The sequence below is a fragment of the Maniola jurtina genome, chromosome 12 (assembly GCF_905333055.1).
Source record: "Maniola jurtina chromosome 12, ilManJurt1.1, whole genome shotgun sequence".
In the NCBI taxonomy this organism is placed as follows: domain Eukaryota; kingdom Metazoa; phylum Arthropoda; class Insecta; order Lepidoptera; family Nymphalidae; genus Maniola; species Maniola jurtina.
Genome location: NC_060040.1, coordinates 12937487 through 12965006, shown reverse-complemented (window position 1 = coordinate 12965006; position 27520 = coordinate 12937487). Strand labels below are relative to the sequence as shown.

The 27520-nt window shown below is 37.3% G+C and overlaps 3 protein-coding genes across 6 annotated transcripts in view; 2 read left to right on the top strand and 1 right to left on the bottom strand.

The window, feature by feature from the left end:
- The first annotated feature begins 574 nt into the window (after positions 1 to 574).
- Positions 575 to 5643, top strand: LOC123870228 (activator of 90 kDa heat shock protein ATPase homolog 1). The gene is made up of 5 exons (XM_045913448.1): positions 575 to 1212; positions 2486 to 2618; positions 3324 to 3557; positions 4339 to 4508; positions 5487 to 5643. The coding sequence occupies exons 1-5, from the start codon at positions 856 to 858 to the stop codon at positions 5616 to 5618; spliced, it is 1026 nt and encodes a 341-aa protein (XP_045769404.1). The 5' UTR covers positions 575 to 855; the 3' UTR covers positions 5619 to 5643.
- A 3392-nt stretch (positions 5644 to 9035) lies between these two features.
- LOC123870225 lies at positions 9036 to 18867 on the top strand. The gene is made up of 11 exons (XM_045913443.1): positions 9036 to 9121; positions 9832 to 9879; positions 10410 to 10631; positions 10832 to 10917; positions 11097 to 11160; positions 12017 to 12157; positions 14447 to 14506; positions 15227 to 15310; positions 15807 to 15956; positions 16941 to 17171; positions 18239 to 18867. Exons 1-11 carry the CDS (start codon positions 9086 to 9088, stop codon positions 18650 to 18652), a joined length of 1536 nt encoding a protein of 511 aa, XP_045769399.1. The 5' UTR covers positions 9036 to 9085; the 3' UTR covers positions 18653 to 18867.
- A 937-nt stretch (positions 18868 to 19804) lies between these two features.
- The window catches only part of LOC123870222 (protein TANC2), a 300070-nt gene continuing 292354 nt past the window's right edge, over positions 19805 to 27520 (bottom strand). For all 4 annotated transcript variants that reach the window (XM_045913431.1, XM_045913433.1, XM_045913432.1 and 1 more), the window contains 9 exons: positions 27219 to 27424; positions 25417 to 26863; positions 24793 to 25040; positions 24352 to 24637; positions 23931 to 24041; positions 23425 to 23582; positions 23022 to 23101; positions 22635 to 22869; positions 19805 to 22249 (listed from right to left, as the gene is read on the bottom strand). In XM_045913431.1, coding sequence (XP_045769387.1) covers positions 21956 to 22249; positions 22635 to 22869; positions 23022 to 23101; positions 23425 to 23582; positions 23931 to 24041; positions 24352 to 24637; positions 24793 to 25040; positions 25417 to 26863; positions 27219 to 27424 — 3065 coding nt within the window. In that variant the 3' untranslated portion in view covers positions 19805 to 21955. The remainder of the gene's footprint in view (positions 22250 to 22634; positions 22870 to 23021; positions 23102 to 23424; positions 23583 to 23930; positions 24042 to 24351; positions 24638 to 24792; positions 25041 to 25416; positions 26864 to 27218; positions 27425 to 27520) is intronic.

The following is a 27520-nucleotide window of genomic DNA, read 5'->3' as shown; positions in this document are numbered from 1 at the left end:
CCTTGCCAGAACGGACATCTTTTTCCTAATGTTGGCATTCTGCTTGAGCAAACATGTCTTATGCTGATCAAAATCGCAGCAAGTCCAGCAGTATCCTGAACCCACAAATAATTTACAAAATAAATTAAGTTTTATGTTTCAAATACAATGCTTCAGAATAATTAGATCTTGATGTTACATAAAAATTGTTCATTTCAGCATATTTTGCGGCAGTATGATAACGGCTGGGTAGTTCATAGCTCCAAAATCTCTTTATATTTTACCAGATAGTGCCCGCGACTTCATCCGCGTGAATTTAGGGTTTTAAAAATCCCGTGGGCACTCTTTGATTTCCAGGATAAAAAGTTGCTTAAGTCTTTTTCGGGATATAAGCTTACTCTATACCTTCATCAAGATCGGTGAAACTATTGGGCCATAAAATCTAGCAGACAGACATACTTTCGCGTTAATTATCATGTTATATGGATATGGAATATGGATTAGTTATTTAGTGTATTAGTTAAAGATGAATTGACTTTTTGGGAGCTAGTTCGTATTATTATGGCAACATTATTTACAGCTGTCTGCCGCTGTCACTGTCAGAAGTCCAGCTGTCAACTGCCCCATTTTACGAATCACGACGTTTCTCGAATATTGCGATTTGCAAATTAAATTGCTGCGACGAGCGAAATTCTAAGAGAATAACTTAGCGTTAAAATTATCTTTACGAAGCCAACAAAATTTAAGTTTAATAATAAGTGTCAAAAGTGGGTGCTGTGTGCTTATTCTGTACAAAGTTCGTAACATCGGGTCAATTTTGAGTGGATCGAAAACTTAGATTCTTTAGAACCTCGTGTGTGAATTTGGGTTGGAACTATGGCTAAATGGGGAGAAGGAGACCCTCGCTGGATAGTAGAAGAGCGTCCGGACGCTACAAATGTGAATAACTGGCATTGGACGGAAAAGAACGCTGGGCCGTGGTCGCAAGAGCGTTTGAAGGAGTTACTGAATAATTTAAAAATTGCCCAAAACGGGATAGATTGTAAGATCACTGAGGTTGAGAAGATAGACGGAGAGGCTACAGCTAACAATAGGAAAGGGAAGTTAATATTTTTCTATGAATGGGACATTAAGCTGAAGTGGGAAGGTCTTCTGGCTGGAGGCAAGGATAAGGTTAAGGGGGAAGTGCATATCCCGAACTTGTCAGAGGAGAATGACGTCAGTGAAGTTGATGTAAGTATTTAAAAATAAATTAATCTATGCTGACTGTTTAGATTTAGGTTTGTTACCCATATAAACTCCTTGTTTTCCAGAATAAAGAGTTTCCTTTGTTCTTCTTGAGGTATCTTGGTGCTACTGATAAACATCAAGATTGGTTCAGTTGTTGAGTTGTAAAAAGATTATAGATAAACTTTCGCATTTATACCCTATTTTTTTTCAACCGCACCACACTTCACCGTAAGCAATTCTACCCACCTGGGTGCCTGGTGCACTTCGACCGCCCATTGTGCCAGATCACTTTCCACGCACATTCAAACTGTGGAATCAACTCCCTACAGTGGTGTTCCAATTAGATTACAACATGGGGTTATTCAAAGGGTGGACTAACATATTCTTCAAAGGCCAGCAACACATTGGCAGATCCTCTGATGCTGCAAATATTCATGGGTGGTGGGAATCATTTAACATCAGGTGACCTGCCTGCTCATTTCATCATCATTGAAAAAATATATCTTTCACATTTCTAAGTATTGATAAAAGGTATGCTTGATAAAGTATAATTGATGTAATAGTCTTCACTTACCTTTCCACTGATAATCCACTGAAACAATCTTGAAGAAGTTTGCCCATGAGTGTGTATGTAACATTCTTGTCCAGACAGAAAATCACCTTGGCAAGGCCTTACCAAGTCCGCTGGTTTCTGTATAATTTTACTGTTAATTTTATGTCTTTGGATATATGCCAAAAATAGTTTAGACATTGAATAAGGACAGAATTTAGTTTTAATAACTAGATTAATTATGTATGTTTAATCTTCTTATGTGCATGGAAATTATTATATGTCTTGGATTTAATATTATGTTTTGATGATCTTTGTTTCTTCTGTATATGTATATTTATTTGTATATTTCTTCTGTTTTGTACTGTGTTTGCATTATGGTCCCAAATAAAGGAATTTTCATTTATTAATTTATTACTTATTAAGTATGTAATTATCCTATATTTTAAAGAGGTGATAGTCTAGCTAGAGGTTAAGTTATTGACCTAAGTATTCGGAAAGTTTGGGGTTTGATCCTGGGCATGCAAAATAGCTTTTAGGAGCAACTGTGAATGAAAACATTGTGACCTAGACAAGGAAATCTGCATGACTGAGAATTCTCCATAATATTCTGGAAGGTGTGTGAAATATGCAAGGATTTAGTTTCTTAAATTGAGTACTTGGTACATTAATATGTCAGATTTCTTTAAAAATGTTGATTAAAGACAGTAAGATTAATTTTTCCAGATGACTGTAACAATCAAAGGCAGTGGTGATGAAGCGCAGAGAGTGAAAGCGTTCATGCATAATGTTGGAAAGGGCGAGATCCGTAAACAACTCTCAGAGTACATCAGGAGCTTGAAAGAGGAATTCTCTAAAGGTTAATAACTATACTTTATTTCTATTTTACCTTATTGATTAATATGGTAAGCGCAATATGGGACAGCCTCCTGGACCCATGGCCTGAAGAAGGTGGCGGGAAGCAGGTGGATGAGGAAGGTGGTGGAGAGGAGGCGTGTTTGGTATCGCACTCTTAGAAAGGCCTATGTACAGCAGTGGGTGCATACAAGCTAATAGAATGGAATGGATTAGTGGTGCTTGCTTGTGTAGTAGTAAGTTTAATATCAAGACTAGGATTTTTCAAAAACAATCAGAACAGACCTGGGTTAGCTACTCTCCAAAGATATTAGCCATCTGTATGAGAGATATAGTGTACTGGGGACCCACCTGGCACCCCAGATCTCAAATTTTTTCGGAAATTAAATACAGCCTATGACACTCCGGAAAGCTGAATGTAGCTTTCTACTGGTGAAAGAATTTTCAAAATGGGTTCAGTAGTTCCAGAGATTACTTCCTTCAAACAAACTAACAAACTTTACCCCTTTAGGTATAATAGAGTATAATATTAGTATAGTGTGCACTAACAGGTGCACTCTCTATTACTGACACTAGAATTGAACCCAGAAAGTCGTCATCAGCAGTTTAACATGTTCACCACTAGACCAACAACTTAGTTATTATGAGTAACTTAGTTGGCATAGATCTGTTTCTATAGTTCTTTAAAACCCACTTTTTTGCACTTCAGGTCTAATCCTGCCCAAGAAAGGAGAAGAAAATGCAAAACCAGATAACGTTTCAACTATAACCAGTGGTTTCAACAAGAAAGTCAACATGGAACCTGTGATATCTGCACAGAAGGCACCAGTAGGCTGTAAGCTAGACACGAAAAACATAGTATTGACGGAGACCTTCCAATGTAGGGCTCAGGAGTTTTATGATGCTATGACTCGAATAGAAATGGTTACCGCCTTTACTCAAGGTATCTTTATCTTTATTAAACCTTTTATATAGTAAATTAACTCTTTATTGTCTAATATCTAATATGTACTTTTCACTAAAAACCTGGTCAAGTGCGAGTCGGACTTGACACGAGGGGTTCCGCACCATCATACAAGAATTTTTTTGTTTTTAAAGAATATTAGCCATTTTAATCATGACTAACATTCCCCTTTCCCCTCCAACTAAGCGTAAAGCTTGTTCTAGGAGTAGGTACGACAATAGTGCAACGGGTGGGGATTGAACCACCAACCTTTCGGATTTCAGACTGCTCCTATAACCGTTGAGCTATTGAGGCTTAAGCTATTACAAACCAATAAAATAAAATTTTTGCAAGTTAATGATGGACAGCGCCATCTTGATGTGATTTAGTAAACTAATTATTTTGTGAACATAATCTTATTTTTTTTGTGATGGAACCACAAATTCATTATTTTCGGATATTTTTGCTTTGCAAGACCTGCCTTTCATGATTATAGGTAAATGGGTCAAGTACCCTATAGGTTTTGATTCTTGATTCTTGACAGACAGATAAACAACGAAGTGATCCTATTAGGACTCCTTTTTTCCTTTTGAGCTACGAAACCTTAAAAATCGAAATACTTGAAAACCATTTGTGTTGCGAGGTTTTACGATTTTTATGATGAGAAGTATAATAAGTTAATTAGTATAATATTTGGATAGATTCATGTAGTCAGTTCTTCATTTTGAACATTATCTCTTTTGTATGATAAAAATTTAAACTTAATTCTTATTTTTTGTAGGTCACGTAAAAATGGAGGCAGAGAAAGGTGGAAAGTTCTGCCTGTTCGGCGGGAATGTGACGGGCGAGTTCCGTGAACTGGTGCCGGGGAAGAAGATCGTTCAGTACTGGAGATACAAGCAGTGGCCCGACCAGCACTTCTCTGAAGTCACCTTTACTATTGAGGAGAAGGTAGGCTTATCAAACTACGCTTAGCTTTTTTTTAGGGTTCCATATCCCGAAGGTTGCCGAGGGAACCCTAAGCAGAGATAGGTGGAAAGTTTTGCCTCTTGGTCGGGAATGTGACGGGTGAGTTTCGTCGACTAGTGCCGGGGAAGATCGTCCAGTATGTTGCGTAGATAGATACCGTGGGGTCCATACCGTGTCGCAGGCAGGGTATTGACCCCGAATTTTGCATGCCATACATTGCGGGTTTGAAAAATACTAAATAACTAAAACTATAAGTGTAAGATAAAAGGTTATTAGTATTGGATTGTGTAATTGTGTTTAAATAATAGGTATAATGATAGCGCTAAGTTTTTAGTAATTAATTTAATTGCCAACGCTCCGCGGTTCGCTCGCTACGCGGAAATACACTAATATTTGGAGATGCCAACTGTGATCGAAAAAATCAATCAATATAATGACAAACATCGGGAGCGACTACAAAGACACCCCAATTTACTGGCGAATAGCCTATTAACTGCTAAAAATCTAAAGCGACTGAAGGCTAATGTGCTCGATACTATACAGACTTGAGGGCAGTGATAAAGTCTAGTCTGATAAAGTCACCGACAACACAACAAACCTGCTTATAGTCTGTCAACTGATTGCAGCTACAACAACAGAAAAAAAAAGTTTTTACTAGTGTCCTTTTTTCCTCTTGTCTGGCATTACAAAGATTAGCCAATTTCAAGTTTGTAGTTATTTACAAGTTAGGAAAGTATGGACTTCGTCTGTGCCGGCGCTCGCCGACACGTGTGTCGCCGCGCGTGCGCGGCGCCTCTTTAGAGCGCTTCCTAGTCAGTTCCACCACCAAAAAACCAACAAACCAGTGGAACACAAAAACCGGCCACTTTTAACAAAAAAAAAAACCCGAAAAAGGCACCGCACGCGCGCCAGCACCTACTAGCGTCCTAGCCTGTATATAAAAAGACTATTCTTTTTTAGGACGACCACACACTAGTAACGCTGAAGCAGGATCTGGTTCCATCAGCGGAAGTGGATCAGACCAGAGAGAACTGGAAACGCTACTACTTCGACAGCATCAAACGGGCTTTCGGCTTCGGCGCCTTCCTGTGATCCACGCATGCCTTAGAATAATTATAGGTAAGCAATGGCACAGATTCTGAGCGTAACTTCATTTTAGAGTATTTGTATCTTTTTCTTACCAATGTTATAAGAAAGGGACAGACAAATTTAAAACGGCCAAACCTCGTCACTTTAGCTGCCACTCGCGAGTTTATGTAGTTTGTTGTCTTTAAATTTATAGTTACAGTATCGACTAATTTATGAGTAACTCATGTCAAACTCATTATTTTGACTAATTCCTTTAACTGGACCCTTTCAAGTAAAGATTTTTATATAAACCTGTGAGGATGATACTGCCATTGGCGCAATTAAAGTGCTATAAGCCTACTTTGTCGTATTAGTTTACAAATTGCGAAAAACCAAATTAATTTTGAATTTCGCGGGCAAACCCGTCTCATGGTGTGTGAAGTCTGCCAATCCGCATTGGGCCAGCGTGGTAGACTATGGCCTAAACCCTACTCATTCTGAGAGGAGACCCGTACTCAGTAGTGGGTCGAAAATGGGTTGATCATGATGTGCAAAATATTGCAAGAAAATGACAACAGTAATTCTTTCATGAACACATTTTTTTTTGTGATGTAACCACAAATTCACGGTTTTAAATTTTTAATTACAGAACAACACACATAGTGTATTCTGTGACGTCATTAGAGACTCAACGATGTACTTACCTAGGTATATTCCTTTGTTGCAGGTCCAATTCTACCAACATTAAGAATTATGAAGTTCAGCATCTGTTTGCAGAAGTTGTTTTTATTGACTGCGCAACGCAACTGTGAAACAGTTCACGACAGTTTAGGGACCTTCTAACAAAACGTCGAGGCTTCGTCAGATGTTAGCACGTTATTGTTTGACAATGTCGTCGATTCAAGATCAAACCGAGAGTTCCGTGGTTGCCTCACTCTAGTTCTCTCTGACTGTGATTCCACGAAACCATGATTTATTCATTTACTCATACAAGCATTCTTCACGAAAGTTGAAATCACACTAATAATATAAAGGCGAAAGTTTGTATGTGTGTGTGTGTGTGTGTGTATGTTTGTTACTCCTTCACGCAAAAACTACTGGACGGATTTGGCTGAAATTTGGAATGAAGATAGATAATATCCTGGATTAGCACATAGGCTACTTTTTATCCCGGAAAATCAAAGAGTTCCCACGGGATTTCGAAAAACCTAAATCCACGCGGGCGAAGTCGCGGGCATCGGCTAGTATTTACTAAGAAACCAACTTAAATGAAAAGTAGGTACATATAGAACGCGACAGGTCGAGATGACAATCAGGGTGGGGATGCCTTGCACATCCGCACAGCCCCCGCGTTAACCCGATGCGGGATAGCGCGGCTGACGTGCAGGTGTGCGGGCGTCCCCCCGCCTCATACTCCGATTGCCATGCCGACCTGACGCAAACTACATACTTACCACTCATCTTTATTTATATTATGTATATCTATTTATTATAATACTAGGCTATCACAGCTTTTAGTGTAGTGGTTAGGATTCCTAATCGGAGGTCGGGGCACCTCCGATTAGGAATCCTAACCACTAAAAGATTCCTAAAAGCTTCGATCCCGGTTCCCGAACTTTTCGGAGTTATTTGTATTTTAAGTACTTTATTGCCACTTGCTTTAACGGCAAAGGAAAATATCGTGAGGAAACCTGTATGCCTGAGAGTTCTTCATAATGTCCTCAATGGTGTGTGAATGTTGCCAATCCGCACTTAGCCAGCTGATAGACAAAGGCCAAAGCCCTTCTCTTTCGGTGAGGAGACCCGTGGTCTGTAGTGAGCCGGTGATGCGTTGATGGTGATGATGATGATCTAATGTCATCTCACGAAGTGTAATAATCGAGCATAATATCTACTTATATTATTGTTTTTGGGTTTCAACTTTCGTGACGCGTGCTCTTAACGTGACGTATACAACTTTGAGTTGTATTAGCTGTAGGCTGAGATTTTAAGAGCGTACTTTGACAGATTTTGCATCAAAATTATAAAAGTATAGTAAAAAGAAATATGCCATTTCTCGTTCAAAGAGCTGCATTGTAATAGGGCCTTTGGAAACAGTTTCAATACACACACAGCGACACTTTGCAGCTACTCAGTACTCAGTACTGAAGTGACTATTAACAGTCGCTTCAGTACTGAGTGAACACACATCACACATTTGGCAGTAAGTGAAACCGTGGATTAGTGGTCAGAGAGTCGGGCTCGAGCCCACAAGACGCAGGCTCCAATCCGGCTGGTTCCGCAATTTTTGACATGTATTTAAAAATTATTTAGATTAAATCTCTCTGACATAAATCTGACAAAGTAAATCACTGATCTACGGACGGAGATCCAGAGTGTACTTTGACTTTGGTCAGACTTCAATCAATCAATCGGCCTGTTTGCGTCCACTGCTGGACATAGACCTTCCTAAGACCGTGGCGCCACATAGATCCTCCGCCTTTCTCATCCACCCACTTCCCGCTGGCCTTCTTAAGGTCAGTCCAGCGGGTTGAAGGTCGTCCCATACTGCGCTTGCTGATACGCGGTCTCCACTCCAGATCACGTCTGCCCCAGCGGTCATCAGTTCTGCGGCAGACGTGGCCTGCCCGCTGCCACTTCAGCTGGCTAATTCGTTGAGCTATGTCGGTCACTCTGGTTCTCCTACGGATTTCCTCGTTACGGATTTTACCCAACATAGCCCACTCTATAGCATGCTGGTCAGAATTAAAACGTACTTAAAACGAGACAGATTTACGTCTCTAATCTCTCACATAACTCTGTCTCATAAAGTCTCGCTTTATAGCACGCTGGTCAGACTTAAGACGTACTTAAAACGAGACAGATTTACGTCTCTAATCTCTCACATAACTCTGTCTCATAAAGTCTCGCTTTATAGCACGCTGGTCAGACTTAAGACGTACTTAAAACGAGACAGATTTACGTCTCTAATCTCTCACATAACTCTGTCTCATAAAGTCTGAGCAGAGTCAAAGTACGCTCTATTTCACAGATCTCAGCTTTAGTGTCTTTGGATTTTGCAATATTAATCGCAATTTATACATTGAGCAATTGTTTATATATTAATGCTTTTCGTAGCTTATTGTGTAAAACTGTTCATTTATGGATATTTCCAATAAATTATGTTAGGAATTCTTTGTGGGTTTTATTTTAGAATTAAGTATAGTCCTATTAAAATATAGACCAATAAGCCATATTTAATTATAGAGCAACAATCATGTTGAAAATCTATAAGGTATTCTACAAAATAGCAGTTGAACGAATTAGTAAACATTTAGATGAAAACCAGCCCAAAGAACAGGCTCTAGGAATATCGCAACTCTCTGCCAGAAGATCATAGAATGGACGAGTTATCAGTTGACCCAAGCATAAGTAGGTATAAGATCAAGTTGTTTGCCTTTATCTAAGTTGTTATTATAATTATTAGTCGTTGTTTATCCGTCGTAGTGACAATGCGGCTTCTGTGCATATATTTGTTGTTGCAAACGGTAAGTTAAAAATTTTATTTCTAGTAAGATATTTAAGCATAACTTATCCTTCACCACTCCTTGATAAACTGAAAGTGGAATTCAAAATAATTTGAATACTTACCTACTTACCTACCTAGCACTTACCTAAGGTCATTGTAATAACTATTTTCGTCAACTTAAAACTAAAAGGTAGAAAATATTCCAAACGCGCCCTAGTCTTGAGAAGAAGCCCACAACTCGCCCATGTGTCCTTTTTGATCACCTGGCTGATCATAAAAAATCAATTTGAAAGCCCAATAATAAAATAATAATAATAATCAATAAGTACATTTTATTATTGATCTTCTGCTCTTATCATGTACATGGATGGCTACTTAGTAAAATAACATTTCATAATGTTAATTGTAATTTTAATTAATTGTAAATCTAAGGTTGATAACTACGTAAGTAATTAGCGTTCATACCTTGTCTGCTTAGTGATTACTTAATGATGCTTTGTTTTTTTTTTCATACCTACGTACCTATAGTGTGCGACAGGTTGAGATGGCAACCGGGGTGGGGACGCCCCGCACACCCGCACAACTCCCGCGCTCACCCAACGCGCGGGGAGAGCGCGGGTAACGTGTGGGTGTCCCCCCGCCTCATACCCCGATTGATATCTCAACCTGTCGCGTACTATACCTACTTATAAATGATTAGGTACACATAACTTTTCCTTATCATTCCAGGTATCGACTCTAGCAGCTTTCAGAGGATATCATGGAGGCTCCCGCGTGGTAATGATGTATAATCACCTATGGAAAGAAACATTTTTGAAACAAAAGACTGGACTAGACTGGATCGGTCCAGTTCAGTGCAGTCAAATGTATTTTCTCCTAAAAATGAGAGACGGCTGGTTTTTAAGGGTTCCGTACCTAGAAAGGAAAAACGGAACCCTTATAGGATCACTTTGTTGTCTGTCTGTCTGTCTGAAGAAAACCGATAGGGTACTTCCCGTTGACCTAGAATCATGAAAGGCAGACAAGTAGGTCTTATAACACAAGTACCTAAAGGAATAAATCCAAAAACCGTGAATTTGTGGTGACATAACAAAAAAATATTTAAATATGTTTCAATTTTCAAAGTACGATAGCTATACCAAGTGGTTAAAAAACAATTTATTTTTTATTTTTAGCCATAATAATTTTTGATTTATCATGTACAATGTTAAAATGTCGGAAAAAATACCCGAGTACCTATGTAACCCTCGGTGCGCGAGTCTGACTTGCACTTGGCCGGTTTTTTAACTGTTTTTCTGCATCCACAGTGCGACCAATGGAAATGCCTGAACGGAAAATTCAATTTCACCGAAGTGTTACCACAAAAGGATCGGTACAGTGAATTCATCAAGGGTCGTCTTCCAGCTGAATGGCATATCCTTGCGGATAATGCTGTGGACAGGTGCTATGAGTTTCAAACGATGGAAAAATACACTAATACGTGTCCCGGACAGGGCTTGTTGCACTGTGTTATGGATAAATTGATTCAGGTACCTACTAATCTAAATCTTTAATCATTTTTTGGGTTCCGTACCTCAAAAGGAACAAGATAAAGTTGAAAACTAAAACCCGACTGTGATCGTCTTAATAAACGCTGATATATTTATACTTAGGTATAATAATTATACCTAGTAAAATTGTTTTTCTGTTGCCTGGTATATTTTTCTGGCTATGAGTTATCTTTTTACAGGGCTGCCCGTTGGAGTACTGGCAGCAACGCGACGCCTGCGCGCCCGTGTCAAGTCTAGCCGGAAATAACTACATGTTTTCTCAAAGGTAGATATATATATTATGTCTTATAAAAAAAATTATGTCTTTGCACTTAATTGCATACACGACTTTAATCAGCTATGATGAATACGAGAGAGCCTACTGCCGAATTATTACATGGACTGCTAAACTCACAATCCTTGAGTCTACTTGAAAACCATAAGTTTTCATTACATTATTTACAGCCGGTACGAGAATCTGCAAGAGAATATGCCGTTAGAAAGAAGATCTGCTCAGTTTTTAGAAAATGTGAGTTTCTATTTAAAATTTAACCTATACTTTAGTATAAATACGAATGTGTGTCTGTCTAGTGTCTATCTGTTTGTTATCTTGTTGTGTCCATCTACTTAACCGATCTTTCATACCCGGAAATCCTAGACCTAGATCTATAAGCTATATTGATCTAATGTGGGAAAGTTCAGACAATCAATACCTAAATATCGCAAATAGGGTATCATGATATATCCATACTAATATTATAAAGGCGAAAATGAGTCTGTCTGTCTGTCTGCTAGCTTTTACAGCAGACCCAACAATTTAACAGATTTTGAGAACGGACATAGGCTGCTTTTTATCCCGTAAAATCAAAGTTTCTACGGGATTCTTAAAAGCCCATCCGTTTAACTGATTTAAATATGAAATTCGGTACAGAACTAGCTTGCGTACCGGAAATTACATAGGCAACTTTTTATTCCAAAATTTAAAAGCAAGGAGTTCCCACGGGATTTTAAAACGAACCTAAATCCACTAGAGACCAGATCTCGGGCATCATCTGCTTCAAAATATTATATAGGTAATTTAGTGTCACTATTCTTTATTCTTTCTTTATTTGCATTCATGTCCTTACATCATAAAAAAATATTATTACAACATGAAGCCCCGTCAGGGCGTTGCAAAGTATAACATTGGTAATTAAAACAATTACAATTCTATTGTTAATAATTATGAAAATTATGAAATGTAAATAACAATTATGAGTTAATTAAATGGTAGGTAATTAATTAAAAATACAATGTCCCGTATAAATAAATGTTCTTATCCATTGCTCAGAATACATCTATCGTAGCAATATTCATTGGAGTAAATCTAGTATTAAATGTTTCAGTACTTCAAGTCCAAATGCTGCGACTTGCCACAGCTGTTCAATGACAGTTTGCTCAGTGAGTGTGGCTTCACTGAGATGTTGCACTACATCTATCGCGAAGCGAACTTGAAAACGGCCTTTAGAAGTGGACCTAGTATACAGGTAAATTCAAAAAATTCAAAATTCTAAATACTTTTATTCAACTAGACTTTTACTTTTAAATCGTCAAAAGCATCTTCGGTTCGGAATGCCTCGGAAAAGAACCAGCAAGAAACTCGGCGGTTGCTCTTTTCAAAGATTTGATATTCAGTATCTTTGATACAAAATGATTTGGTACCGTCGAGTCCCTTGACTTCGCCTGCTAAACCATACTTCGCCTAATTTTAAAAACATCGAAAAATCTGCTAAAGTAAGGAACCGATCAGCTCAAAACCTACCAAATACAATACTAGTGTTATCTATGGCAATACTATTCCTGACCATTTGTAACTAACTTTACAACATCTCACTGTAAAAAATGTTTCTGCAAATAAAAAATCTTGAATCTTGAATCTTGAATCTTGAAAACAATAGCGACCAGAGCCATTTATCTGCTGCGGGAAGTGAGATGTTTTTTTCTACCGGTCAAAAACTTTACGTGCCGCCAAGAATCTACGACAAGTATGGCTAAATTTTATTGTAAAATAAAATCACTACTTTATCGTCTTTTATGTTGTACAATTGTTTTCAATATATCTTATGTAGATCATGAGTTACATCAAGATTTAACAAAAAGGTAACTGCGGCCGCCATGATGGTACCGTACTTCGCCTAACCTTAGGGTTGTCACTTAATCTTTGATAAATTCATTTGTACCTATCAGTTTTGGTGGTCAGGTCCCCTGCAGCATCAGGATTGAGAAGTTGGAATGTAAATTTTTTAGAAACATTGTCGCAAAGTTCCTCTATTGATTAAAAAAAAAATACGCAAATCGGTTCAGAAATCTTGGAGATTTCGGTGTACATAGGTAGAAAAACAAAACTCCCCTTTTGAAAGTCTGTTAAAAAAGTTCCCTATGTTATTCCCTAGTCAACCCTCTACTTGTCTATGAAAATCCCGTCAAACTCAGTTCAGCCGTTCCGAAGATCAACCCGTTCAAACAGACAGACAGACAAAAATTTTCAAAAAGTGTAGTTCAGTTATGGTATCGTTCAAATAACCATATATATATATATATAATAATCTTAATATGAGGTAGTTATTTCGAAATTACAGACAGACACTTCAATTTTATTTATTAGTATAGATAATAATAGGCACCTATCCAACTGAATACAACAACACAACTGAACGAACAAATCTTATTTTAAAAAAAAATGTAAAAAATTTAGTCTCATGGGTTCCTACTTTGTACTGTTCAAGAAGAAAAAATATTGATTTATTTCTGTTTGTATAAAATATAGGCAATCAAAATTTTTACTACTTACTTTTATTGTGTTATATACACTTAATTTGTTCAAAAATTATTGTTTCTATTTGTTATTGCATTATATTGCAACATTTTTGGTTTTGTGCGCTTTCCTACCTTCTAAAAAAGCCTGTTTTTTATGGTACTTCTACTGATTTAGTTTTTAAATTTAATTTTGGTTTTAGTTTTCTCATTAAAAATTTCATAAAAACTGTTAAGGATTTGTATTTTTTTTAATGAAAACCATGTTCAGTATTAATATGTATTTTTTATGATTCCTTTCTTTTGACAACCCTTAGCAAAAAAGAACAAATGTATGGAAACAACGTCAGTTGGGTTCCTAACTTCGCCTACCGATAATTTTTTTCTAAAATGAACTTTGTTTTCTGCTATATACGTTTCAAAATGATTTTGCGGCATAATCTATAGGTCTTTCGCTTTTTCAGAGACAGTTATTATAGACAATAAACATAGGGACCCTGCTAGGCGAAGTTAGGAATTTTGCCCTTACTTCGCCTAGCTCAGTCAAAACAGTTTTTGAGGCATTCTAAAAACTGCATTACTTTTCGTAATAGTCTTAATTTATAGTCGTGTATAAAAGCCACCATATATTAAAAGCAGGACTTGAAATAAAAAGCACTCTCTAGGCGGGAAGGCAAAAACTGTCAAAAACCAGGCGAAGTAAGGGGACACGACGGTAATGGTAATCTGCCTCCCATACGGATTATCCAGGGTCCGATTTTAGACCCGCACCTTCAACTTTTCGGAGTTTTAAGAAATAGAATTTTATTTAACGGTGAAGGAAAAACATCTTGAGGAATCCTGCATGCCTGAGGATTCTCCATAATGTTCTCAAAGATGTGTGAAGTCTGCCAATCCGCACTATGGCCTAGCCTTCTCATTCTAAGAGGAGACCTGTGCTCAGTAGTGGGCCGGCGATGGGTTGACTTTGATGATGATGATTATGATGATTTATACTTGTATTTAAAACTAAAATGTTTCAGGACGTAGCAACAAAGAGGGCAGATGGTAACGTGGTTGGTGAGGTTTATAATTTCCATATGGTGAGTACTGAGTAGTTTCTATGTTTACTATATTGTATGATACATATTATTTTTAACCCCCGACCCAAAAAGACAGGTGTTATAAGTTTGACGTGTGTATCTGTGTATCTGTCTGTAGCAACGTAGCTCCTAAACTAATGAACCCATTTTAATTTAGTTTTTTTTTTTGTTTGAAAGGTGGCTTGATCCAGAGTGTTCTTAGCTATAATGCAAGAAAATCGGTTCAACCGTTTGAAAGTCATCAGCTCTTTTCTAGTTACTGTAACCTTCACTTGTCGGGGGTGTTATAAATTTTTAATTTACACTTGTACAAACAAATGGTTATTTAATGTTATCTTATTGCCTAAAATCAGACTTCCCTCAAAAAGGTTCAGCAAAATTGGAGAAAGCAATATTTAAAAGTATGACGGCTGAGATCGATGGAGTGCACTTTGACTTATCTCAGACTTAAGACACTGTTAAAACGAGACAGCGTTATAACTGAAACTTACTTCTGAGGAAAGTCAAAGTATACTCTAGAATAGAATAGAGTGGAGTGGAGTGGAGTGGAGAGGAGCGGAGGGGAGGGGAGGGGAGTGGAATGGAGGGGAGTGGAGTAGAGTAGATAGAATAGATTTTTGTTCAAATAAACTTTTACTAGTGCTTCTAAATCGTCAAACTACTTTGATTCATGCTACCTTACAATTTACATATTGTTACTTGAATTTACTTGCTTTTCAGTTACCAGAAACTACAACTTCAGCTTCAAACTTCGAATACGCTACTATTACTGATGAGGAGGGACAAGACGATCAAATCGAAGAGGTAGTTTGAACGCTGGCACCTCTAATTTTATAAAGTTATATCCGTTTAAGCAATTCAATATCACCAGGGTGAAGGAAAATATCGTGAGGAAATCTGATTTCTGAGAGTTGTCCACAATATTTTCAAAAGTATGTATGTGAAGCCTGCCAATCGGCAAAGCCATGTCGCCAAGCGATTTTGCGTTCCGGTACGATGCCGTGTAGACACCAATTAGCGTATGGGTTTAATGAAACTGCCGTACCCCTTTCAAGTTAGCCCGCTTCCGTATTAGACTGCATCATCCACTTCACTTACCATCAGGTGAGTTCGCAGCCAAAGGCTAACTTGTATCAGAGTAATAGTAAAAAATGCTGAGGGTGAGCTCAGCTTAGTATATTGAGTTGGCAATGGGTACTTAATAACATCTCACTGTAAAAAATGTTTCTGCAAATAAAAAATCTTGAATCTTGAATCTTAATGATGATGATGATAAGTAATTGAATGATTTCTTTTACAGATTCAAGATCCATTAGATTGCTGCCAGCAAATAGACGACTTCATCCAACCCAACTGGAGAGCTGAATGTGATTTTGAACTGAAGTGGGATTCCAAACACAGACTCACATACCGAAACTATAATGACGATATACCAACAAATACCAAACAGGTAAAACCCAGACTATACCATGTAACTGAGGTTGAAATCTATAGAGCGCACTTTGACTTTGCTTAGACTTAAGTTTCAGTTAAAACGAGACAGGTTAATGCTATCTCGTTTTAACAGTGTCTTAGGTCTGAGCAAAATCAAAGTGCCCTCTATAGATCTCAGCCTAAGACGGCTTGTGAGCTAGGGCAGAGTGAACTAGAGTGAGGGAACTCTCGGTTTGATCCTGAATCGACTATATTAGGCTATGGGTGACGTGAAAAAAAAAAATAGGCGATTCATAGGCTACCTAGCATAAATGTAGGTAACATTTGACACCTGCCCTCGACGTCAAAGCTTACACGTTTTGTTACAAGTTCCCTAACTTGAACTTGTTGTGAACAGTAACTAGTTACCGTATTTCTTTTGTTCGACTTCTTCACCTGACTGGACAAGATTGGACCGGACTGGACCGTATCGGACCGGACTGGACCGGAATGGAATTGATCTGGCCAGTCCAATCCAATCCGGTCAAAATTAGTTTCACCGAAAAACGTGTGTTTGACACTAGAATTTTTCCAGTTTTTAATCTTTACTAGAGGATGCCCGCAACTTCGTCCGCGTGGATTTAGGTTTTTAAGGATCCCGTGGGAACTGTTTGATTTTCCGAGATAAAAAGTTGCCTATTTCAATTACAGGGACGCAAGCTACCTCGGTACCTTTCATACAAATCGGTTAAGCGGATGGGTTTTTGGGAATCCCGTGGGAACTCTTTGATTTTCCGGGATAAAAAGTAGCCTATGTCCGTCCCCGAGATATAAGCTAACCCTGTACCAAATTTCGTCAGAATCGGTTAAACTGTTGGGTAAACGTCAAAACAGCAGACAGACAGACAGACAGACACATAATATATAGTAAGGATTGCGTTATTTACACTAGTTTTATTTGACGATTTAAAAGCATTTGAAAAAAAATATATTTGAATAAGAATCTTTTACTTTTTATTAGTGCAAAGATCTGCCACCAGCGATGTCTTGCGTCCTTAACAATATGGGTCTCTTGAACCAGTGGGGATTCGTCAACCACTTCGGTATGAAGAACAGAATCCGGGAGTACAGTAACTACAGGCCATCCTACCTGTATGAAGTCCTCAATGCTGCCTTTTTGTTTGCACCGTGGTATGATGACTTTTGCAACTCGCCGAGGAAACTGTTTAATTTGCTCGATGCAATGTTGTTGGTAAGTCTAAGTCAAAGCCTTTTATTTAAAACTAGCCGATGCCCGCGACTTCGCCCGCGTGGATTTAGGTTTTTCGAAATCCCGTGGGAACTCTTTGATTTTCCGGGATAAAAAGTAGCCTATGTGCTAATCCAGGATATTATCTATCTCCATTCTAAATTTCAGCCAAATCTGTCCGGTAGTTTTTACATGAAGGAGTAACAAACATACACACACACACACACACACACACGCACACACATACAAACTTTCGCCTTTATATTATTTTAAAATGGGTATCATGGGTACAGCACTACCACTTTTATAAGTTACGCCGATGTACCTGCGCAGATATCTTATTTTTGACTGGCGCAAAAATATCTCTACCAATCATAACGCGCGCGGCGCGTCTGACCGTTATTGGTTGTTGCCCACGCGCGAATTATGAGCGGGACAGCACGAGTCTCTGTTGTTCTTGTGTTTAAAATCTTAATCTGTATTTCGTTGGTGTACATTCGGTTTTAGTCGGTTTTAGATAGCTTTAACGAATTTTGCCGATGTGACTTAGATAAGTAGTACCTAATACCTACTTGTACATTCTTCGACTGTCTACTGTTCAATTTCTTAGATAATTTGATGTAATTATGATAGTAATTAATTCTTCAACCCATCACTGGCCTACTACTGAGCACATGTGTCCTCTCAGAATTAGTAGAGTTTAGGCCATAGTCCACCACACTTGCCAAGTGCGGATTGGCAGACTTCATACACCTTTGAGAACATTGTGGAGAACTCCCAGGCATGCAGGTTTCTTCGCGACGTTTTCCTTCACCGTAAAAGTAAGTGCTACCTATTTCGCTTCTTAAAACGCACACTACCTCCGATATAAGTTAGAGGGCTGTGCCCGGAATCGAACTCCGACCCCGCAAATATTAAGCCGACGCGACGTCTTAACCAGCTATCAGCGCTATGATAAATTAAATTTGTAAGATGATTGAAGTATTTCATGATGTTAGGTACTTAATTACTTTAACTGAAAACTAAAGGTGAGAGAAATTATCTATCCATCTATTTATTTATTTTTACAGGTATGTGATCTGTCAAAGCGTCGCACGAACCATCAATGCAATATAATGTTCACGGAAATAAGTAACTCCCTATCGAATACATCGAGAGTAGCCCTCGATGAAATACAGAGGAATTCCAACAGAGGCTCAGGATACGTGTATGATGGAGGCTATTCTTCACGAAAACTTCTAAATAACCAACAAAGTACAAGACCAACGTTATCTAGTAGTAAAGTAAAATTTAATACAACTTATAACGCCAAAAGATACGACTTTGGCGTGTTAGGTTTATTAGGGACCCCGCCGCCAGTGAGTTTAATAGATTTGAAACCTAAAAACAAAACCTTGGTTCTGTTGCCAGTTTATCAAAGGACACCAAAACATGATCCCTTGGCTATTAATTCTTTGCATAATGATGGTGTTTTAAGGGGATGAAATCCGTGTAAGGCGTAGAACAAGCTATATATAGATTTTTGCGCGCCAAAGAATAGAATGGAATCGGAATATTTTTTATTCTAATAAACTTTTACAAGTACTTTTGGATCGTCAATTGTGTCTACCATCAAATGCTTGTCTAGTCTAAGACAGATCTAGAGAGCTACTTTGACTTTGGTCAGATTTTAGTGCGAGTGGAAACGAGACAGATAATATCTATACTAATAAATAAAATTGGAGTGTATGTCTGTAATTTCGAAATAACTACCGCATATTAACAGGGCTCTCTCCGTCACTCGTTTCCACTCGTTTCATACAATCGTAGTTCCAATTTCATTTGAATATTAAGCAACCAAAGTCCATGAAATTTTGCAGACACATTCTAGAAACTAATATCTGTGTCTGTGGTGTTTTAGATTTTTCTAAAAATATGTAGTTTTAAAATTACAGGGGCTCAAAGATTTGTACGTAACTTTTAAACCGAATATTTTAACAGAAATCTGGAAAACCACGGACATAGATATTAGTTTCTAGAATATGTCTGCAAAATTTCATGGACTTTGCTTGCTTAATGTTCAAATGAAATTGGAACTACGATTGTATGAAACGAGTGACGGACAGAGCCCTCTTAAGGTCATATAGTTATTTGAACGATACTATAACCGAATCACACGTTTTTAAAATTTTTGTCTGTCTGTCTGTCTGTCTGTTTGAAAAGGCTAATCTTGGGAACGGCTGAACCGATTTTGACGGGATTTTCACAGACAAGTAGAGAATTGACCAGGAAGTAACATAGGCTACTTTTTTAACCGACTTTCAAAAAGGGAGTTGTGTTTTTCTACCTATGTACACCGAAATCTCCGAGATTTCTGAACCGATTTGCGTCATTTCTTTTTTAATCGATAGAGGAACTTTGCGACATTGTTTCATAAAAAATTTGGAGTCCAACTCCTCAATCCTGATGCTGCAGGGGATCTGACCAATCCACGCGGACGAAGCTGCGGGAATCAGCTAGTAAGTAATAAGTATGTCAGAGGCATACATCTAGTCTGACTTAAGTCAAAGTAAGACCTATGAACATACCTATTATATTATGTGACCGTAAAATTGTAAATACCGTTAGATTATAATATAGCGAATAAAACAAAAATATATGAAGCAATATGTGTATTTATAATTATATACTCTCACAGAACTATTGTACTTATAGTAACATCTTATTATTCTATTTACTTTTATACAGTAACATGTTCAGATGGATGCGTATCAAAATTTCAGTCTTACTTTGTCGAATAGTTTAGTCTATTGCAAAATTACTTACATAAAATTTTTATTAGTTATTGGAGGTTTATTTCCATCAATTAACTGCAAGTGAAAAGTTTGAAGTAGATTTACTTATGTCATGTTTTCAATAAGTATATTTTTCTAATAAGGATTCATTTTGAAAAATAATTTTAAATAAATAGATCACTCTAAAATAATAGTTTACACTTAAACCACACTAAATAGTCAAACGAATTTTTATAATAATTTTTCAAACGTTACAGTTCTGCCTCTAGGTTTTAAAACTATTAAAAATATAAAATTATTGTAATAAATTAAAATAAAGCAAGAGAATGGGCACATGAGTTTGACTCAAAAAAAAAAAATTTAACAATATCTAACAACAATGAAAAATCTATTTGACATCTTCACTTAAGTTTGCCTTTGTTTTTTACTAGTTTTACGAGGAAAAATATCTAGATATAACATAATTGCATTGTTTTAAAGTTATTAAAGGTCCTAATAAATGTAAGTAAATAATAAAATGAAAATATCCAAAAAAAATGGCAAGCTAAAAGAAAATATATATTCGAGTTATATGAAACTAAAATTTATAAAAAAAACACTTAGTATAGTACATTTCCATGCACATAATAATATTATATAGAAAATATAAAATGAAATACTTATTTACAGAAATGTCATTTGATCACAAGGAATCTGTATTTACTAGATATAGCTTATTCTACAAACTGACAACACTATTTAGTTGAGTTATTATAATTAAAAAAATCAAAAACAACCTTCATAAGACCTAGGAATAAGAATTCTAATATAAACGTGCCAGCACTAAAAATAATAATAAAGGTAATAACTAATTAAAGTAGGTAAGTATAAAAAGTAGGAAATACATTTACACAAAACAATTTCATATCATAGGTAATTTTATAAAAAATCATAAAAGTTTCATAGATTATAAAGATTTCTTCGACAAGAAATCTCATACAATTATGTAATTTTAGTCATTTATATCCACAAAATCTGAATATTTTTGTATTTTTTTTTTCATTTATAACACCACAATAAAACCTAAATGCAAAAATCACAATTTTTTCTAGAATATTAGACGAAAAATCTTATTTTGTTGCTCTATTTATGTTTATTTGCCATTATAATTTTTTATTCGTCTACACTCTACAGGCAACCACGTAAAATCTGGCAGATACGCAATTAATATTCCTTTCATACAAATACAATACAAAATTCTTTATTTGCAAATGTGGGTGGAATAATATACAGCTGTTACAATTTATAACCATATCATGTCAAATTAAAATTCATATTTAATAGAAAATATCAAGATAGGTTATTAAAATTTTGGACTTTCTTATATAGAGTTTTTTAGAGTTAATTTATAGAGCTTATCTATTTTGACTTTGTTCAACCTTATGACAGCTGTTGTATGACTCATTTTAAATTTTAGTAAAGTGTGAGCAAAGTCAAAGTACGCTCAATTGCCTTAAACCATACAATTTGTTGTAATATTATCAAAATAATATAATATTTACACGTAGAAAGAAACAAAAATATTTTGTCTGAATTATAAAAGAGGTTCATTCAAGTGGTCCATGACTTATGATTTTTGAACAGCAGTAGGTCATCGAGGAAAGATAGGCTCAAGAATGTGCCTTCATGGGTCTAATAGGGAACATAATATATGAACCAATGTATCTAGTACATAATATCAATGTATATAGTAGTACCTATGTGTTACATGTTTTATAAATGTACCTAACTACTTACAAAAGAAATAACATAATTTACAAAACTAAAGAGCGCTAATAACTGGTCAAGGTTTTTTAAGTAGGTATTTTTAGAATTCTGTGGCTGCCAGGTGGAAAAATTTAAATTTTTAAATAAGCTGTGTTTTAAGTTACCGACTGAACTTTCAGCAAGTTTTATAGCCCGTTTTTTATATACTCATCTTATAACTAATTGCTAACTAATGAAATAGTTTTTTAATAGGCGTTTCAGTGGTCATCAAGGCATGTTTAAACTGATGCTGTCATAATTTCTCAAGGATCGTGTATCACCGTTTAAACTATGGGTCCCAGTGTTGATCCTTGTGAGAATCTCTTGCTGTAGCGCCTTTAGAGTCCTCATAGCGGATAGATCAGTCGCAGGTGCTAGGAGTAAGGCTCGTCGACAGTGGGGCAAGGCATCGGAAGGTTTATTTAAAGCTAGTATAGCTCGGGACATCGCGTAAGCACATTCAAACGCGTTGGGACGTAAGACGGACGCGCGTGCGGCCAAGTCGAATGCTTCTGATGGTTCCTGTGAAAGAAATTTATAAAAATGTAGATATTTAAAAATGTATACTTACATAGTTCTAATCTTTTCTTTTTCCTTAATGTGGATCCTCTTAATACTATTACTATCAGAAGTTTAATGAAAATAGGTATGTATCTATCTACTGCAACGATATAATCGGCCGGTTTTTTCAAAATGAAACGCAAACATTGTTTCATTTTCTCACTTGAATTAGGAAACTAACTTTAAAGTCTGTGAAATTAGTTTATTGAATCTAATGTTTAGTTTCCACTTGCATCGTGATAGATTCACTAGTTATCTAGATTGGGGGGTATCAACCCTTCTTCACTTATTTTATCAGTGGGCTGATCTTCTTTAGCTAAAAATAAAACTTGAGAATGATACTTACATTAAGTTTCCTCTTGCACCGTGATAGATTCAGTAGCAGATTCGTCTTCAACTGTACAAACGCAGATACGTGTTCATGAGGCACTGGTTGCGTGGACGGAGTGGTCAACCCTTCGTCACTTATAAGGGGGTTTATTTTCTTGAGAGCATACTGGTAGCGATGTGCAGCTTCTGAGGGACGGTTCTTGCGGTATAGGAGGTTCCCATCTTCGAGCAACTTGTTTAGGAGTATTAGCCTGTTGGTAAGTTTTAATTTTAGTCATAGAATCAAATAATTCGTTTTAGGATTGAAACAATATGTACTTGGGAATCATTTCCAGACACTGCATGCTTATTCTTTTGAATGCTTATTCTTTTGAGTATACTATAATTAATACGGAAAACTTACATAAATTCTGGTTTGCCTGATGCCATCACCCACGTAGTGGGGCCTAACTTAGCCCCTTTTTTCAAAAAGCAATTCACCACCTGAAAAGAAAACAGCAAATTAGGATGTGAGACTATCGGCTATGGTGAAGAATGATGAAAAACTTGAAATGGAGTAAAACAGCTACTGTACGAACTGAAATTATTGCATAGGTACCTACCTACCTGTACCTGGATGCCAGTTTGAGAAATTTTAGTTAATTGATCTTACAAAAGCATGGTATATTTCAATCTTATCTGCCATATAGTGCGGCGCCTTTTTGTGAACTACTATCTTGGTGTACGGTTGATAGTTTTGATCCAATTATACTTTTAGCTTAGCATGTTTTACAATAGTTTTTATCCATTATTACAAGGATACTTACGGGAACATTTCTCTGTCCAATAGCTCTATCCAATGGCCTAAGTCCGCTGTGGTCGACCCTCTCCAGTGAAGCTCCTCGCTCTAACAGCAATTCCACGAGTTCTGCTGGCCCTCCACACGCGAGCCCTAAGGGCGTCCTTCCGCTGCCGTCTGGTTGGTCTAAAAAATAATTAAGTATTGTAGCGTTTAATCTTATAAAAGAAGTAATCAGCGGTGATTTTTGTCGGTACTTCTCAAGAACAACTTGCAGAATCAATAGCAGAATCATAAACAATGCAAAGTTAAACATTTCAAAGTATTTGTTCTCGAAAGCAAAATTTCCGCTCGTGTAATATTTGCCTTTTGATTGTGAGATCATGGTAATCTTTGTAATGTTTTTTTTTGAGGATTTGTCTTTGTTCGATTTAAAAAGTTTCTGACACGATATCGTAGTTCGAAGGTATGTCGATCCCGTGGACCTTCATTTAAGTTTGTTAAAAACATTAAGCAGCCAATTCTTCTACTTACCAATTATAGCTCCTTTATCTAGCAGCACCACTATAGTTGGTATTCTGGAGCGAAGAGCGGCCCAACCAAGCGGAGTTATACCATCTCCGTCTACAGCGTCGGGGTCAGCTCCTAGAATATACATTGTTTTAATTATTCTAGATTTCATGAATTCAACCTCAGCTGCGTCAGTTTGAAAAATCATATTTTCGAAGTCAGCTCACTTCTCTTCGTTAGTTGGAAACTTCGGGTTTGTTGCCATCTTAAATTCTACCCATCAAAACCGTTTATTATATCCCGTTTCCACCTCAGACTGCATCGCTACTTATTCACACCATTAGGAGAAATTATTGTCACGCTTCAAGAACTTGTATGTACTCAGAAATGTATGCGAGAAAGATTAATTAAATCAGTTGTCCAAAAATGCTAATGATAAACTCACCATGCTCTAAAAGCATCTCAACGACTTCAGCATGACCCTCCGCTGCAGCAAGAATCAGAGGATTCTTCCCTCCAGATCCCATCACATCTGCCCCTGAATCCAACAGTCTCAACACCAATGCAGTTCTGCCATTCTTAGCGGCTAGAGCTAGTGGTGACATTTGTCTAGCGTTTAGGGAATACGGTGTAGCTCCTCGGATTAGTAAAGCATCGGCGATTGCTGCGTTTCCGGTGGAACAGGCTGCTGTGAGGGCAGTTTCTCCCGTTACTGGACATATTCCGTCGGGCTGTGAAAGATGAAAATGTGTATTTTATATCATTGATATAATATAATTAATTTTATTTCAATGTATTGATATAAAAAATTTGAAGGTGTGACTTAATTCAATATTTAAAATTTTGATGGGAACAGATATTTCATTTTTTTATTATGGATACTCACGATTAATTCAGCGGTGTCTAAAAGATATTCAACAATATCCAAATGACCGTTTTGTGCTGCGCCTATCAAAGCATGCCTCGAACCAGGCACCAGTTGTTCAATATTACACTCGTCTATGTCCAGGGAATTCCTGTCGTCCTTGCCGGTTTGACATCCCAGGAGGTATATCACGGTATCGCGATGACCGTTCTTAGCTGCGTGGACGAGTGGTGTTTGTTCTGCGGTGTCGGTGTGACTTAGCGATGCACCTGCGAGAGTATCAATAAAGAGTTGATAAATATTATCCGGAAAGTAAAAACTAGTAGGTAGGTAGCTAAATCATCTCATAAAGGGTTGTATCTCTGAGATTTTGCCAAAATGTTCTCTATTATCTATATGAATTAATGCTTGTATGTTTATCTTCTATAGGTTCGCGCATCGTTTATTATCTGGTTGAGTTGAAACTTTGTACATTTGTTGTTGGCACTTGCTTCTATCAAGGCAAACAAATCTAAATTAATTTGCTATGTCTCTCATAGCAAACTAGTGTAGATTTTTTGGAGTAGGCTTTTTTCTTCTAATGCGCCATTGACAGGGATAATATTATAAGTACTGTTAAATAATAAAATAACATGGTAGGTTTACCTGACGCTATCAACATCCTGGCAACATCAGTATGTCCTCTCTGACATGCCAGTGACAACGCTGAACATCCTTGTGAATTCGTCATCTCTAGATCCGCTCCAAATTCTATCAGCAATCCGACCATCGCGATGATCCCTTGATACGCATACATGCATAACAACGGAGCATTCCCAAGACATTCGGTAATCTGATTCGGAGATCCTCCAGCCAACAACATTAGCCGTGAAACTTTGACATTTGGAGTATAAATGTTCCTCAAATTCGCGACTGCTTCGCCGACATTGGCGGAACTTGATGCAACCAGCATTGCTTGTAAATCTCTTGGACACAATCCTAACTGAGCAGGCCCCATATTTCTGTACATATGAGCTTTTAGAATGTGGTGTCCCAATTCCATTGATTTTTCTGGATCCAAAGGCGATTGTACTCTAGAAAGTCTGAATGCAATACCACAATGGCCAGCTCTCAAATCACACAAAAATTTCGAGCTCTCGTTATCATCGCGACGTATTAACCACTCTCTGAACGACGGATGGAAGAACATATAAGTGTTGTCGATTCGTTTAACTAGGAAATCTGTTAAACCATCAAATCTGTGGCAGAATTCGTCCCAAGGCAAAAACGTGTCAACTAGCAAAGAGTTGACTGAATAGTAAATTTCTACCAAAGTAAGGGGATATAACGCAGCGAGGCAAACACTTAAAATGTGTGTGACTTTTTCGAAGGATTGTACGGTGGGGAATCTTAAATTAAACTGCAGTAGAAAAATTTGTGCCAATGAAATCGGTACCACTTTGTAGTTCGTTGACTTAACGACTATGTGACTTCGTTCGAGGAGATCCAGTATGAGTTTTAGGAACAGAAACGAGCCTTGGCTCAAATGGAGGACGTATTGTGCGAATTTCATGACAGAATTGTGCATGCCTTCTGTTTTACCTGTCGAGCTTTTGATATTAGTTTCTATAATGGGAGCCGTTTGAACTCTCGCGTTGAAATATTCGAGTAAATCTTTATGAACGTTATCCGAGTCATCTAAGCTTAACCTCGTGTACGGTAATTGTTTAGTTAGTTCGAGGAATTGCGTCCTAATAGTTGCGACAACTTTAAGCCACGACGGCATTTCTGGGACGTGTCTCGCTAGGAATGTCGCGATTGTGTAACCGTGATCCGGCCTGTGGTACTCAGCTTCGCAGAGGCCATCAACTAGAATTATACTATTAGTTGAATCTATGCTTCCGTTCCTCCTTAAAATGATAAGTGGCTCTATAATTCCTCTCATGAATGCTAAGTCCGGGTCTGCTATGCATTCCTTTAAGGACAGGCAAGATAAAAGATGTGGCTCGCTTAGTAAGTATTCTCTGTATGCCTGAAGTCTGGGAGCTTGACATAATTGTGCAGCAAGGGAATGAACAAACTCTCCTACGAGACACGTGCTGTTATTATCCGCCTGCAAAGAAGAAATACAAGATTTAAAAATGAAAACGAAAAATACTACGCATATTTAAATTTTAAAAAGGGATTCCTTCTGAACGTAAAAAACGAAAGCCGACGAACGACCGTTTACAAAATCATGACCGTTAATATGTGAAGAAAACAACGTGAGGAAACCTGCATGCCTGAGAGATCTCCATAATGTTCTCAAAGGTTCACAGACCTTTGAGAACTGGAGTCTGCCAGTCCATACTTGGCTGGTGCTGTTAGAAATCCTAAGTCCTTCTCATTTTAAGAACAATTCCGTGGTTATTAGTGATGACTTGAGATGATGATAATAAAAATGCTCAAAAAATAAAGTTGGTTCTTACTTGGCAAAAATGATAAGCAACGACTTGCGACGCAAGATTCGTGACCATTCCCGCGGTGATTTCTTCCGGTAACACCTCCCTGATGTCAGACTGTTCTCTAAGTTCCTCGTATTCGAAGTTCCTTTTGCGACCGAAGCAGGAGTAATCTACTAGTTGTAGGATTAACGCCGTCTTGCCCGTGCCTGGACATCCTGAGATCATTATACCTGAAAAATTAATTACAACCTCTATATTTTCTTAAATCATTGAATTGTTATGATTTAGGGCGAATGCCGATATAGGTAGTTTTACTTAGAATTATA

Coding starts and splice junctions, on each gene's coding strand:
- LOC123870225 (XM_045913443.1), top strand. CDS start 9,086: ATGCGGCTTCTGTGCATATATTTGTTGTTGCAAACG. Junction 9,880..10,409: donor ATCATGGAGGCTCCCGCGTG/GTAATGATGTAT, acceptor CTGCATCCACAG/TGCGACCAATGGAAATGCCT. Junction 17,172..18,238: donor TGCTCGATGCAATGTTGTTG/GTAAGTCTAAGT, acceptor TTATTTTTACAG/GTATGTGATCTGTCAAAGCG.
- LOC123870228 (XM_045913448.1), top strand. CDS start 856: ATGGCTAAATGGGGAGAAGGAGACCCTCGCTGGATAGTAGAAGAGCGT. Junction 1,213..2,485: donor ATGACGTCAGTGAAGTTGAT/GTAAGTATTTAA, acceptor TAATTTTTCCAG/ATGACTGTAACAATCAAAGG. Junction 2,619..3,323: donor GAAAGAGGAATTCTCTAAAG/GTTAATAACTAT, acceptor TTTGCACTTCAG/GTCTAATCCTGCCCAAGAAA.